We start from the raw sequence: 16,309 nt of genomic DNA, 5'->3' as shown, positions 1-16,309 counted from the left end.
TGATGCCTATCCAAGTGTTTAATGATGCTATTTCTGTTCAGCTTCTAAAAATACATTAAATTTGTGCTTGGAGAAAGGAAACAATACTATTGGGCTCTTGTTTTATCAGATTAAAAATCTCTTTCAGTTATCACAATGGATTAGGATATTAGAGGTAGTACTCCTGATCATAGTTAGAGTTGCTCAGATTATTTAATGTCTATTGAAATAAAATTGAATTAAATCTGAATAACATTTCCACATCTGAAAGGTAATTAATCCAATTCCTCCAGGTAGGATATTCTTACCAAGAAAGACACGAGTTCCACGGTTTCATAGAATCATAAATTTACAGCGCAGAAGCAAGCCATTCGGCCCATTGAGTCTGCACCGGCCCTTGGAAAGAGCACCCTACCCAAACCCACGCCTCCACCCTATCCCCATAACCCAGTAACCCCACCCAGCACTAAGGGCAATTTTGGACACTAAGGGGCAATTTATCATGGCCAATCCACCTAACCTGCACATCTGTGGACTATGGGAGGAAACCCACGCACACACGGGAAGAACGTGCAGACTCCGCACAGACTTAACTTAACATGTATGTACAAACTTTAATTCAATCAGCTTTTCAGACCGTTCAAAGATTCTTTGGATACAGATGTAAAGATTTAATAAAACTGGTCATACGGAGAGACTTTGCTTCAAACAATAGTTTATTTATCTGTAATCATTCTTTCATGTTACTTTAGTTGGTTGTCAAGTCAGAAAGATAATCTAGAAAGAATAAAAACAACCATTGTAAGCTTCCTTAAAATTAAACAGCCACTTGGGTTTCAAATTTAAAGGTGAAACAAATAACAGAACTTCTAAATACAATGTTGTGTCTTGTGAGGTGACCATTTGTTCCTCAAACTTCTCACAGCACACAAGGCACTCTCTATCCTTACAATCTGCCCACATCTAGAATTTTTTTTCCATAGAATTTGAACAATTGCTTTCACTTTAATTAATGCATTACTTACATTTGGTCTTGGAAACTATGTACTTTCTCAATTTGCAAAGCAGATTTGAGTTTTATCTGGTTTGTAGCACAGCAGCTGTCCAAGTACCAATGTGTATACTTTATTCAATTATGTAATTTGTTTTTTTTAACTCCAAGAAGTAATTTCAATCAAATTAAAATGTAGACTTTCTGGCCAATTTTCCGTTCGAGATCAAACACTTCACAATTCGTTCTCTTCCCAATCAATAGAACATGATTAGTCGGCTACTCGGTATTTACGGTTATGGCTATTATGCAACTGTTCCAATATTCAGAAGTAGAAAAAGTCATGTGTCAGAATATTACTAGCATTTTTACAAGTTTAATCTTAGAAAAATAGAGGGGTTTAAGAGGTTTACTCTCCTTTCTGAAAAAAATTCAATGTTGCTTTACTGTAGCAAAGCTCGTGTGCATTTTGAGAAGTTAGAAGTACAATTTTACACAAGTGGCATTTACAATTTTCCCAGTTTTCACTTTGCTCCTTTTCTGCTCTATGATTTACATCCCTCCCACTCTTCCTGGCTGCAAGGATGCAATGGTGAAATAACGTTTCTTAAAAATTTAAGGTCAACAAGAATCCTGCACAATATTCAAAAGCAGTATTGTAATATTACCATTTTTCAATGTGGAATCATGGTATATAATGCTCAAAACCTTAGAAATTGTCACATAATTATCTCAGTTAAAATTAGCAGTAACAGGCAATAAAATATAAATCTGCAATATAAACACACTGACTTCTTTTTTTAAAAAAAGATCATCCTATTGAGCACATCAAGAGGCTATATAAAAAAAACATGCCCAATTTATTGCAAACTAAATCCGTATATATTTTTTGAAATTCTGGCAAACATCACTACATATATCAGCAGCAACCCATAAAGCAAATTTAACAAACTTAATTTAGAAAATTCTAAATGCTGGGATATTATTCCCAGAAAGGACTAATAAGGGTTTGAATTTCAGGTAAATATTCATGTAGAAATTGTAAACACCCATTCTTACACAGAAACATGCATAGACTCAAATGACTTTAATGAACCCAACAGGTCTGTATAGCATGTTGTGCTTAACCCATACCATGCTAAATAAGCAAGAATTCCATATGGTTAGCACAACAGATTATGCAACGAGTTCAACAGTTTAGTTGTGCCGCAGTTTAGTACCTGAATATGATCAGTTCCAATCCATTAACTGCAATATTCAAGTAAAAAGTCACTCCATACTATGTGGAAGTGCTACTCTAAAATACTGTACAGCAAAAAAAGATGCAATTTAAATAAAAACAGATCCAATTTTTCTTTCCATGAATATGCTAATAAAAGGCCCTATTTTACCTTCAAGTTTCCTCAGACTGGGAGGTATGTTTAAAGTCTACAATACACAATCCAAAATACAGTTTAAGTACCCAATAATTTAGAGACAGTTCAGACGTCCATTTCCTGTATGCCAGTTATATGTTATACAATCATGGCATTCACATTAAATCATAAAACATCTGTGAGGAAAGTAATAAAGATGCATCTGATGGCAGTCACGGTTCCAAAAATATACAAATTATCAATGCCCTGGAGACATTAGTCATGAACTGGTTAAGTGAAGACGTTAGACATTCACAAGTATTTTTGTGAATTCCCATTTCTTTCAAAGGAGGATGTCAGATCAAAGATTTTTCTATGACTTCCGTGTGTAGTGGAAGCTGTCCTGGTGGTAGAGGCAGGGTAAGGCAGAAGCGTCCATTTGTGAACATTGTAGCTTTTTTGGTGTTAAGCTAGCTGGTCCTGGTGAGTTTGTGGAGGTGGTTGGTTGAAGTTTGGCATCATTGGATGACCTGGACTAAACAGTAGTCAACATAGCATGTTCAGATCACCTACTATGCATCACTCTCATGATGCAGAATGATATCTTACATCAAGCACAGAAGGAGCCTGAAAAATATTGTTTTTAAAAAAGGTTACCCGAACAGAATTTCAGAAATACTTACACACATTTTAAGTTCTTCATAAAAAGTTCTAACAGCTTTTGGTGGCTTAACTGTATCGGAAACCTAAGTTAGGTTTCAAGTTGATACCGAACATCTCTACGTTCACCCTCCACAGATGCTGCCAGACCTGCTGAGAGTTTCCTGTTTTATTTTAGGCTCTTTGACCACTGGGCCAGGGGTATTATAGCCATGTTGACCTGCCCTGCCCCAACCTGACATCTACATAATTTTAAAAATGAATTTATGGGATGTGGGCATCACTGGTTAGGCCAGCATTTATCGTCCATCCCCAGTTGCTCTTCAGAAGGTGGTGGTGAGTTTCCTTCTTGAACCACTGCAGTCCCTGAGGTGTAGGAGCACCCACTGTACTGTTACCATAAGATCGCTAGGGAAGAAGTTCCAAGATTTTGCCCCAGCAACAGTAAAGGAATGACAATATATTTCCAAGTCAGGGGGGTGAGCGACTTGGAGGGAAACCTCCAGGTGGTGGGGCTCCTAGTTTTCTGCTGCTCTGGTCCTTCTAGATGGTAGTGGTTGTGGGTTTGAAAGGTGCTGTCTAAGGAACCTTGGCGAGTTACTGCAGCGCATCTTGTAGATGGTATACACCATCTACTGTTAGTCGGTGGTGGAGGGTTTGAATGTTTGTGGAAGGGGTAGCAATGACACGGGCTGCTTTGTCCTGGATGGTATCAAGCTTCTCGAGTGTTGTTGAAGCTGCACTCATCCAGGCAAGTGGAGAGTATTCCATTACACTCCTGTCTTGTGCCTTGTAGACGTTGGGGGGTCAGGATGCGAGTTACATGCCATAGAATTCCTAGCATTTGAATACACACACACACGCATGCTATTATGCAATATTGTGATTACAGTGCACAAAAGCAAAATACTACAGACGATGGAAATATTCAGGAGGTCAGGCAGCATCTGTGAGATGAGAGAAACACAGTTAATATTAATATTTCAGGTTGATGATCTTAACATCAGTTCTGGACTATCAGAGATAAAACAGTTTTAAGAACATTCCTATAAGAGATAGGAGTAAACCAGACCTGCCTCTCAAGCCTGCTGCACATTCACCATGATCATGGTTGATCAATGGGCCTCAACTCCACTTTCCCATCCACATCATTTGACTTGCCTCAGCCGTAAACCTATTCAATAATGGAAAATCCACAACCTTCTCGGATAGAGAATTCCAAAGATTCACAGTGAATCTTTAATGAAGAAATTTCTAACTTCAGTCTGAAAAGATTTGCCCCTTATCCGGAGACTTATCCCAGGTGAATCAATTTCTTGACTATCTATGCTTACAAGTCCCCTCAGAATCTTGTAATTTCATGAAGTCACCCCTCATTCTTCTAAATTCTATAGGGTATAAGCCAAATGTACTCAGCCTCCCATTATAGGACAACCTTCTGATCCCATGACCAATCTAGTGAACCTGTGCTGCAACGCCTCCAATGCAAGTATATCCTTCCTTATATGGATACCAAAACTCCACACAGTATCCAGGTGTGGTCACACCAAAGCCCTGTACATCTGTACAACCTCCTTAATCTTTTACTCTGACCCCTTACAATAAAGGCCAATATACCATTTGCCTTGCTTATTGTTTACTGTACCTGCATGCTAACTTTCTATGTTTCTTGTATGAGGTTCAAGCAAGCAGAGGAGCAAGGGGGAGGGGAGACAAAAAACAAAAGGCAAGATCTGTGATATAGAGGAAGGCAGGAGCAGTTAAAGATTAAAAAGATGATGGCACAAGGCAAAAGGGGATGAGAGGGGTCAAAAAAAAGGGAAACCCCGAGGGTGAAGAGGGTCTTCTTGGAGCGGGGTAGAGATGGGGGAGGGCTGGCGTTACCCAATCTCTCGGGGTATTATTGGGTGGCCAATGTGTCGATGGTGCGCAAGTGGGTAATGGAGGGGGAGGGGGCAGCATGGAAACGGATGGAGAGGGCGTCCTGTGGAGATACAAGCCTGGGGGCCCTGGTAATGGCGCCGTGGCCACCCTCTCCTACGAGGTATACCACGAGTCCAGTGGTGGCGGCTACCCTCAAGATTTGGGGGCAGTGGAGGCGACATAGGGGACACGTGGGGGGCTCGATGGAGGCTCCGTTAAGGGGGAACCATAGGTTCGTCCCGGGGAACATTGATGGGGGATTTCAGGGTTGGCACAGAGCGAGCATCAGACAGCTGAGGGACCTGTTTATCGATGGGAGGTTTGCGAGTCTGGGGGAGTTGGAGGAGAAATTTGGGCTCCCCCCGGGAACATATTCAGGTATCTGCAGGTAAAGGCATTTGCTAGGCGGCAGGTGGAGGGATTCCCTTCGCTTCCCGCGAGGGGGGTGAGCGACAGGGTGCTTTCGGAGGTCTGGGTCGGAGAGGGGAAGATATCTGATATCTACAAGGTTATGCAGGAGGCGGAGGAGGCGTCAGTAGAGGAGCTGAAAGCTAAGTGGGAGGGGGAACTGGGGGAACAGATCGAAGACGGGACATGGGCTGATGCCCTGGAGAGGGTTAATTCTTCCTCCTCGTGTGCGCGGCTTAGCCTCATCCAATTCAAGGTGCTGTACCGGGCCCACATGACTGGGACGAGGATGAGTAGGTTCTTTGGGGGTGAAGACAGGTGTGTCAGGTGCTCGGGGAGTCCAGCGAACCATGCCCATATGTTCTGGGCATGCCCGGCACTGGAGGAGTTCTGGAAGGGGGTGGCGAGGACGGTGTCGAGGGTGGTGGGATCCAGGGTCAAGCCAGGATGGGGACTCGCGAGTTTTGGGGTTGGGGTGGAGCCGGGAGTGCAGGAGGCAAAAGAGGCCGGTGTGCTGGCCTTTGCGTCCCTAGTAGCCCGGTGAAGGATCTTGCTACAATGGAAGGATGCGAGGCCCCCAAGCGTGGAGACCTGGATCAATGACATGGCAGGTTTCATTAAGCTAGAGAAGGTCAAATTCGCCCTGAGAGGGTTCTTTAGGCGGTGGCAACCTTTTCTCGACTTTCTGGCTCAACGATAGGGTACAGGGACAGTAGCAGCAGCAACCCGGGGGGGTGAGGGGGGGAAGGGGGAGGGAAAAAAGGGGGGGGGGGGCAGACAATGACTATGTTTGTTTATTTAATTTTAATATATTTTTAAGTTCTTTTGTTGTTCATTGGGGTTGGGGGGGTGGGGGGATGTGATACATGCGTCGATACGGTCTGGGGGCGTCACAGTTATTATGGGTTATTTTGTTGCATTTCATTGTTTGTTGTTATGTTTTATATTTTCTGTAAAAAATTCCAATAAAAATTATATTAAAAAAAAGGGAAACAAACATGGATTTAGAGGAGCTGTAAGAAGCAACAGCACAACCATTCCCAGCACCTCCTGTTGGGAAAAAAATGGAAGCCATGATAATTTAAAATTGTTGAATTTAATGTTGAATCTAAAAGATTGTATAATGCCTCACTGAAAAGTCAAGCAACATTCCAGGAGCTGCTGGGTTTCATTGGAACAAAGTGGGACGGAGAATTGAAATGTCAAGAAACCTGAAGCTCAAGGTCTTTAATGGATTGAATGGAGTTGTTCAGCAAAGCAAGTTGCCCAATCTGCATTTGGTCTCCCCAACGTATTGGAGATCTTCTGAGTTCTAATGGTATAAGGAGCAGAAGCTGTCATCAGAGTTTTAATGACAAGTTGCTGAACCAGAACAATGTCCTGCTGGAGAGCAAGTTTACTCCAGAATGTTGCCCTCAAACAAGTCAGGGGGCAAGGTGTTCTTACATGCTCCATGGCTTGGTCAGGAGACTGCCTTGTGAGCAACGAATACAGAATATCAAATTGAAAGTACAAATAAATTGCTGTTTCACTGGAAGGATTTACTGCTAACGGTTCTGTTATTTACACTCATAGCTCCACTAGATCCAAGTCTCTCTTTGGCCTTGGATCATCATGCCTTTAGTAATTTCTGCTTTGCACCCTATCACAAACTTCACCTTTGGCTTTTCCCCTTGCCTACATACTTGCTTAAAAACTGTTAAGAGCTTTAACATTTTCTAGTTCTGCTGAAAAGTCATCAACTTGAAATGTCAACTGTTTCTTTCCCCACAGATGCTGCTTCATCTGCTGGCATTTCCCACGTTTTATGTAATTATATAGCCTTTTGAACATTTATATTTTGCCAATTTTCAACTTAATCATTGAAGAGTAAATTATACTCTTGATACATTTCAGCTGCACAGTATAATTCTTTATCATATATCAATCTGTTATAGTCAATGATGTGGAAGCTTTTTCTGTGATTAAACTCACAACCATACCAATCATTCCTTTGACTGCACTCATACATCGGAGTCAGTCAAAACAAGTGGCCTTATTTTTAGACAAATGCAAAATACTGCAGATGCTGGAAATGTGAAATAAAACAGAAAATGCTGGAAATACTCAAAAGATCTGGCATAATCTGTATTTCAGGTCTATGACCAGTGAAGGATTTCAATTTTAGGCTCAATTTACAATTACATTTTTATATTATCCTAGCGTCTACAGCAGTTGCACCCATTGTCAATTATTTAGAGTCATAACAGCAAAGGATGAGGCCATTCAGCCCAACATGTTCATGCTGGATCTCTGTGGAGCAGTCAGTCCCATTCTCCCTGCTGCTTTCACTGTAATCCTGCAAGTTTATTTACCTTGCGCGCATCCAATTTTATTTTAAAATCATTAATCATGCCTGCTTCCATCACGTTTGCATAGAATGAGTTCTTCCTCACATCCCCTAAACCGCATATCTTAAATTTGTGCCCCGTAGCTCTTGTATCTTCAGCTAATAGGAACAAAAGTAAGCAGCACAAATTCCAGCTTGACAGATTACTTAACTCAGGCAGTTTGGTGAGTGAGGGAATTTTAAAGTTTGATCTTTTTCTAGAATCTAGTCCAGTTTTGTATTTAGCATTTAACGTTAACATTAACTTGTAGTCTTTTTCCAGTTTTCTGTTAGTTGGTGGCAAACAAGCTTGCTGCTTGTGGCAGCTGCAGGTTATGTTAATTAGGTGTCTCATTAGGGAAACGGTGGCCGAGGGCTGATTTAGTAGAGGTCCTTACAATTTCAGAGCAGGTAAAGAGAGAATGTTTCTTCCTCTGGGGAAGAGCAGAGCCAGAGGCCACTAAAATAAGACAGTCACTAAGAAAAGCAATAAGGAAGTAAGAAGAAACTTCTTCATCCAAAGAGTGGTGAGAATGTGGAACCCGACACCACAGAGTATGACTGGAGCAATAATGGTATAGATAAGTTAAAGAGGAGAAACCAGACAAGCATATGAAAGAGAAAAGGCAGATTTAGATGAGAAAAGATGGGAAGAGACTTACACAGAGCATAAATACTGGCATTGACTGATAGAGCTGAAAGCCTGCTTCAATATCATACATCCTATGTGAACATTTTTCTTTATCTACCGTATCTAAACCTATCATAATCTTGGATACTTCTGATCAAATCTCCCCTCAACCTCCTTAATGCCCAAGAACAACTCCAGCTTCTCCAACCTTACCTTATAGAAAATATCCCTTATCCCGGAACCATTCTGATAAATATCTTCTCCAACCCTCTCAAGGACGCTCACACATCCTTCTTAAAGCGTTGTGAGACCTAACCAGAACTTTTCAAAGGTTCAGCATAACTTTTCATCTTTTGTACTCAATATCTGTACTTAAGACTCTGAAATCCCATATGCTTCAACTACTCTCTCTGCCAACTTCAAAGGCCTGTACACATGCACATCTAGATCCCTTTGCTCATGCACACTCTTTAGAACTGTACCATTAAGTCCACTGCATCTCTCCCTAATTCTTCTCCCGAATCACCTCAGTGTTAAATTCCACTTGTCTGCACATTCTACGAGCATATATACATGTCCTGTTGCAGTCGATTTTTATCAACTTCATAGTTTGCCATACCTCCAAATTTGTTTTCATGGGTAAATTTACCACTACTCAACCCACCCCACCCTATCCCCTTACCCTAACCTGCACATCCCTGGATACCAAGGGGTAAGTTATCATGGTCAATCCACCCAACCTACACATCTTTGGACTGTGGGAGGAAACCAGAGCTGGTGAAGGGAACCCACGCAGGAATTGGGAGAATGTGCGAACTCCACAGTCACCCAAGGGTGAAATCGGACCTAGGTAGGCCCATGCTGCTGTAAGACAGCAGCCTTAAATACTATGCCACCATGTCGCCCAGATTCATCAACTGGATCAGTCAAGTGTGATCTGCTTTTTATAGATCTATGTAGATTTTGCTTAGTTAACTCAAACCTCTCCAAGTGCTCATTGATTTTTCCTCACAATTGTCTCTAAAACTTGACCCACCACTGATTTTAAACTGACCAGCTGTAGCTACTAGGAATGCACTTACACTCTTTCTTCAATAAGGATGTCACATTTGCCACTCTCCAACCCTCTGGTACTTCTCCCATACTTAGGATTGGAAGATTATGGCAACTTTTCTGCTTCCTCTACTCCCACTGCCTTTAACATCTTGGGATGCAAACTATTGGACTAAGTGACTTATCCTCTCTAAGCAGAGCCAACCTTTTTCCAGTACATCCTGCCTATCAATTTTCACCCAATTGCCAACTGTTTCTACTATTATTTTATCAAGATGATCTTCCTTACTACACACCAATACAAAGTGTTCTAGCCTTGCTCTGCACTTCTAAACACATCATCACCTTCTTAGTCCCCAAAAGGATCACCCCACCTCTTACTACCTGCTTACTATTTACATGCCATCTAACGCAGGATAGTTGGGTTTCCTTTATGTTAACTGCCATTTAATACTAATACTCTTCCACTGTCAGTCTTAGTTTGCTCTTCACTGCCCCTTTTAACTTATTGTATCTGGCCTGCACCTTGCTTGAAGAACTGACCTGACATGCATCACAGATTGTTTAGCTGTTTCATCATATTTCCAATCTCCCTCGTCATGGCCATGGTTTTGGTCCCAACATTTCATCCTTGTTGGAAAATACCTCGCCTGCACCTGAAACATCTCCTCCTTAAAGATGACCCATCGTTCTGTTACCGTTTTTCCTGTCAGTCTTTGGTTCTGTTTTGCTCTGGCTAATTCTCCTTCCATCCTACTAACAGAAGTTCTACTTTTGATTGTTCCTTGCTCTTTGCCATTATTAATCTAAACCTTATGATATGATGATCACTCTTACTGAAGTGTTCTCCCTCAGACACTTCGTCTACTTGGCCCAACTCCCAGCACCAGATCCAGCAAACCTGCATCCTAGTCGGACTGAAAACATACTGGTCAAAGAGGCTCTCTTGAATACACCAGAAATTCTGCCCCCTCTATCCTTGACTCTCAACATCCTAATCGATAGTTGTAAAATTGAAGTCCCCCGATATTACCATTCTATAGTTCATGCATAGCGCTGCAATTTCCCTCCAGATTTCCTCCTGTATTTCTCTCTCACTACTTGGAGGCCTATGGAATATCTAAGTAACATAATCATCCCCTTTTTATTTTTCAACTCGAACCAAATGGATTCTGTCCTTGGGCCCTCAAGGACATCCTCTCTTTCCAACACTACAACTATTTTCCAAAACAGCTATTCCATCTTTTCCTTTCCCTATCTTTTCTGAACACTTTCTTTCCTCGAATATTAAGTGCCAAGTTCTCACCATTTTTAAGCCACGTTTCCATTATTGCCACTATATCACAGTCCTGCACTGCTACTTGTGCTTGTACATCACAAATCTTCTTCACCACACTGTGCGTTTATATTCATGCATTCTAAAACATGTCCTTATCTAGGGCTATCCAACACTTATGCACCTTAATCTTATTTTTTTAAACTTCTATATACTGGTGCCCAACCCCATGCCAATTCAGTTTAATATTTAGTTTGTATTAATAAAATCTTTCAGAAAAATTTGACAAACATTTTTGCAACGGAGTAATATCACACTATTCTAGTATCTTAAAACTAGCTTCTTGAAAATGCCTGTGCTCTAAGCAGAAAAAAGGAAATAAGTAGAAATCAGTCATTCTTCATTACATACTTGCTTTTATAAAGGCTAATACACAATGCTCAAGGTAAAGGATGGAGACTTGCCTCTTCTTCCTCCTCAGAAAGTTTAGTAGCAACATCTGGAGAGTTTTGGGGTTTATCAGCAATGCTTCCATTTTCTTCTCTGCTACCATGTTCTGCTTCCCACTCTTGCAGAACCTCTTCAAGGTTGAAACGACGGCGATAATTCACAAAAAAGTTCTTCACTTGTACTACCGTTTTATTGCCAATTACATCTGAAATGGCTTGAAAATCCCGGCCATATTTTCTTATTGCTGTGGGGAGAAAGAAATTCTACAATCAACAAATAATGACTGCATTTTAACTAACATTTTTGCATTTTCTTTTCAAGTTGAAATGTAAACCCAAGTGAGATATTTCCTCACCTTGCACAGCTAGTAGTTGCTCTTCAGTTGTCCAACGAGCATTAATTTTCTGATTTGCCTAAAGAACAAACTTACATTTAGTGTCCCAAAGTGTTCCACAACCAATTACTTACTTTTAAAAGATAGGCACAATTATTTTGTTGTCAAACGTGGCAGAATAATTTGAGTGCAGCAATATGCCACAAACAGAATAAACAACCATTCCCATATTTTATTGACGGCTGAGGCACCAACAATAGCCAGTACAATGCAAGAACGTTTTGCTCTCATTTACATATTACAAGGTCTTTTAAGTCCACCTAAATAAGGTTACATGGGGCTTGTTTTAATATCTTAACTGAAAGACAGTAGACATGAATATGATCAACTTTTTCAGTATTGCAATCAAGTGTCAGTCTGTGAGTTTGTGAATTAGGGATGGAACCTACAAACTTTTGGCTCAGATGTTAAGAATGGTACTAGAAGAAAAATATTTCAGCAGTCACTTGTTTTAAAATGCAACTACATATTTTAAACAGTTCATACTGCAAATATGTAAACCGTTCAACATTAACTCAATAATACGCTGCAACACATCTTATCAAATGGATGATACATTGAGAAGTTGCTAAATAAATTAACTACCTAGTAGGGTCCTCTCATTTTTTTTTTTTAATTATATGAATTTCCCCACACCGGTCTAGCCTAAACTTGATATTCTGAAAAAAGAACATATGCAAATGCAGCTAATTGTCCAACAGGTGCCACTTAGCCGCTTCTAGTTCTATACTTTGTAAAACTCCTGGACTTCTATCAATGATAGCTAATTTCTACCAGGAGATAATCTAAATCAATTAACCTCTAACTACAGAACAAACATGCATTTAGTGCCCCAAAGTGCTCCACAACCAATTACTTACTTTTAAAAGATAGTCACAATTATTTTGTTGGCAAATGTGGCAGAATAATTAGTGCAGTAATGTGCTACAAACAACTCTGCTCCTCCAAAACTATACTCCTATTGGATATTATTTAGCTACACTTCCATAATGCATTCAATAAAGTTAAACACATGGATCATAAATTTAAAAATATAAAATAGGAGGTAGCCTGCAAAAGTAGACTTGGTTTGGAAACTAGTTGGGAACCAGGAGGCAGAGTGGAAAGAAAGGGTACATACTCGGATTAGTGGGATGGAACAGGTGGCATTCCGCAGGAATCAACTACAGGACAACATTTTACTGTATATACTGGATGAAGGATTAGACAGTTTGCAGATGACAGTAGGTTAAGACAAACAGTAAGTAGTGCTGATGGGAGTAACAAATTACAAAATGGATATACAAAGATTAAAGTGAGCGGGAAAAACCACAACAGAGTTCAACATGGGCTAGTGTCGGGACATCCAGTTTGATAAAAGAAAGATAAATCAGTAGTTTTTTTAAATGGTGCAACACTAGAATGTGGAGGAGCAAAGAGGTTTAGGAGTCCAGATATACAAATCATTAAAAGCATATAAACAGGTGCAAAAAGTAATCAAATTGGCCTTTGTCACAAGGGTGCTGGAAAACCATGAGGAGAACTTATGATTCAATTGTAATCGTGCCTTAGTCGGATCATAACTGAAAGGCTGCATTCAGTTTTGGGTGACGTACCTCAAAGGATATACTGGCTTTAGAGCATGGACAGCACAGGTTCAGCACAGTAACGCAAGGTTTAGGGGGATTAAATTATAAGGACAGGTTGCAAAGTAGATTGAGCAGTGATTTGATCAAGATGTTTAAAATGTAAAAAGGATTAGAAGGGATAGGTACAGAGAAATAATTTTCTCTGATGGGGAATCAAGAATGAGATGCATAATTCTAAAATTAGAGTTTGGTCATGAAGCATCAAAAGTTGGAAGCACTTTCACAAAAAGAGTGGTTGAAATGTGTATGCTTGGGTACTATCCCAAGTTTAAACAGCTATACAAGTGCAAGTTATTACAGTTCAATAATTAGAGATAAAAAAAATAACATGTATAGTTTGGTTTCCCAAGTTAAAAAAAAACCTTTCATAATCAAGATGGGTTGCAGATTTGGGGTTACTACATGATCAGCCATGATGGGGCGGCACGGTGGCTGAGCAGTTAGCACTGCTGCTTCACGCCGCTAAGGTCCCGGTTTCGTTCCCGGGTCACTGTCTGTGTGGAGTTTGCACATTCTCCCAGTGTCTGCGTGGGTCTCACCCCCAAAACCCAAAGAAGTGCAGGGTAGGTGGATTGGCCACGCTAAATTGCCCCTTAATTGGAAAAAAATAATTGGGTACTCCAAATTTAAAAAAAAAAGAATAGCCATGATCTTATTAAATGGCGGAGCAGGTTGAAGGGCAGAATGGCCTACTCTTGCTCCTTGTTTGGATCCAAATATGAACTACTTTATTGTAGACTTGCCCTGAGCATACTTTCCTTGTAGATAAATGCATCATCCTATGAAGTGTGCAGCTGTTACAATTGTCAATTATGGCAAGGCACTCTAGAGCAGTGATTCCCAACCTATATGTCACAGCACACCTTTTATACTACAAACAATTTTGAGGCGCACATTCTATTTTCTCCAACTGAACTGCCCTCTAGCAAAAGTCTTTTTTATCTCCAAAACCTCCTAAAAACACGTCAAGCCACCATCCACTAGTTTTCATTAGTTTACAATGAAAGCCTTATTACCAATTGAATGTCAAATATAATATTCTTTATGGCAAATGTACACAATAAAGTGTTTCCTATTAAAGATTTCAATTGTTTAGTTTTTTAGACCTGCATTTATCATTGTGAAAGTTCATAAATGAAGGAAATACTGTGAGTAGCATATTGCTAACAATATTAATATGACAACTCTGTTTTCCTCTGAGCAGATTCTCGATCTGGGGAGGAACCGATGACAGGGTAACTTGGACATCTTGCTCCACTGACAGGTGCTCCACCTTTTGTTTTTTTACACAAGGCAGTGTTGAGAATATCAATTCGCACATGTAGGTTGTGGAAAACACTAAGAGTACTGCTACAGCACAATGTGAAATAGATGGATATTCTTGTCCTGCAAACAACCAAAATGTGTCAAGAGGCATCTCTGCAAATTTCACTTAGCGTAGGTCCATTCTGAGCTCTGCAAATTCCTCTTGTTCTTTAAATGACAAAAAGTCTTTGGTGATTCAAGAGTAAGTGCCCTAATGGATCACGTACCCAAAGTCTTCCAAACTCATGAAGGGTAAGAAGCATTCAAATTTCTCTGTAGTGTTTTAAGGTGTGTGGAGATGAGGTTGAGTATAGGTTTGCCAGCAGGATTTGCTGATGCCAGGTTGAACATCTCAAGTGACCCACTTGCCACTTTTTCCTGCCAAAGGGCCAGTTTTGATCAAAAACCCTGAACTTTATCTGTGGCAGTCAGAATGTTCTCACCCCCCCCCCCCCCCCTGTATTTTAACATTCAGCTTATTCAGATGGCTGAATATATCCAAAAGATATGAAACCTTAGCACACTAAGAATCATCACGTTAAATGTGTGACAATTCATGCAAAGCCGAAAACGTTTTCAGCGTGTTACAACGCTCATAAACATGAGGACCTTTCCCAGGACAGCCATCACACTTGCGTGCACGAGAAAACCTTGGTACTTGGCTCCCATCTCTTCACACAAAATAATAAACAAACGCGGTGTGAAGCACGTGTCATCCTGAAATTCACGATTTTCACTATTTTGTCTAATACTGCAGTCAACTCAGGTGGCATTGTTTTGCAAGAAGGGCTTCACCGTGCAGGATTCAGTGGCTAACCTGGATGTCAGGATTTGGTTCTTCTACCTTACTCACAAATCTCTTAACGTTTCCTGCAATGGAAGCTGCACCATCAGCGCAAATGCTTTTGCACTTGGTCCAGCTGAGATTGTTTTCCTCCAGATAAACAGTTGTAACACAAAGATTTCCTGATTGTGCAATTTTTTGCAAAAGTAGAAATTTGCTTTCTACCTGATATTGTTTAACAGCTGGATGCGTCCACTGATATCCATGGAGTCATCAATCTGCATAGCGAATTTTCCACGCATTTCCAATTTCTTCTGAAGCACTAGTTGAATATCAACTGACATTTCGCCAATATGCCGTTTGATTGCATTATCAGAAAGAGGAACTTCGTTGATTTCTTTGGCAGTATCAGCTCCCAAGATTACTCTCAATTTTGCACGCTGGCAGAAGTAGGGTTTTGGCGATGGTGTGCAGCTTCTTCAATTTCGCTATGAGCCCAACCACCAGGTAACTCGCCTTCTGCGTATTATCTGAAACCCGCACACACTCCATCAAATGTTGACTTTGCTTTAAGTTTTATTTTCTCAGGCACTTGAAATAACGTATACTCTTGCTGGAGAGTGAATGGTGTTTTGTATTGAAATGGCACTTCAACTTACATGGTACAATTGCAACATTTTAGAGTTTCTCTCTGCAAATACGGCATTCTGGGACAGGGCAAGAGGCATCACCAGTCCACGAAAATCCAAAGGCCAAATAGCTGTCGCTGTACTGTCTGCATGAACCTCGCTTTTTTCTCCTGAGATTCTGTTCTTTCAGTTACATCAGAATCAGAGTAGGATTCCTTGCTTCTTTTTCAAGAACTTATCCATGGCAAACTACGGTCAAACACACACTACACAATAAATGCCCTGAATCAGCCACTTACACAATTTCAGCTCTTCAGCCATGCTGAGTAGAGCACTACTACTCAAAAGGTGTATCCTTGCCCCAGCATCACGGTGTTACCGACCTTCAGTTGCCTTCTGAGAGCTTCGGGACCTCTCGAGACCTCTTCCAGGTCTGCTCCTTAAAGCCCTTTCTCTAATTGGAGCCTGTTTCTCC

The 16,309-nt window shown here is 40.7% G+C and overlaps 1 protein-coding gene across 4 annotated transcripts in view; it reads right to left on the bottom strand.

Annotated features, from left to right (window-relative positions):
* Positions 1-677: 677 nt before the first annotated feature.
* The window catches only part of rcor1 (REST corepressor 1), a 186,339-nt gene continuing 170,707 nt past the window's right edge, over positions 678-16,309 (bottom strand). For all 4 annotated transcript variants that reach the window (XM_038777300.1, XM_038777291.1, XM_038777283.1 and 1 more), the window contains 3 exons: positions 11,450-11,507; positions 11,109-11,338; positions 678-2,952 (listed from right to left, as the gene is read on the bottom strand). In XM_038777300.1, coding sequence (XP_038633228.1) covers positions 2,911-2,952; positions 11,109-11,338; positions 11,450-11,507 — 330 coding nt within the window. In that variant the 3' untranslated portion in view covers positions 678-2,910. The remainder of the gene's footprint in view (positions 2,953-11,108; positions 11,339-11,449; positions 11,508-16,309) is intronic.

The sequence above is a fragment of the Scyliorhinus canicula genome, chromosome 2, assembly GCF_902713615.1.
Source record: "Scyliorhinus canicula chromosome 2, sScyCan1.1, whole genome shotgun sequence".
Classification (NCBI taxonomy): Eukaryota; Metazoa; Chordata; class Chondrichthyes; order Carcharhiniformes; family Scyliorhinidae; genus Scyliorhinus; species Scyliorhinus canicula.
Note: the sequence above shows the minus strand (reverse complement) of the source record. Positions and strands in the feature narration are given on the sequence as shown.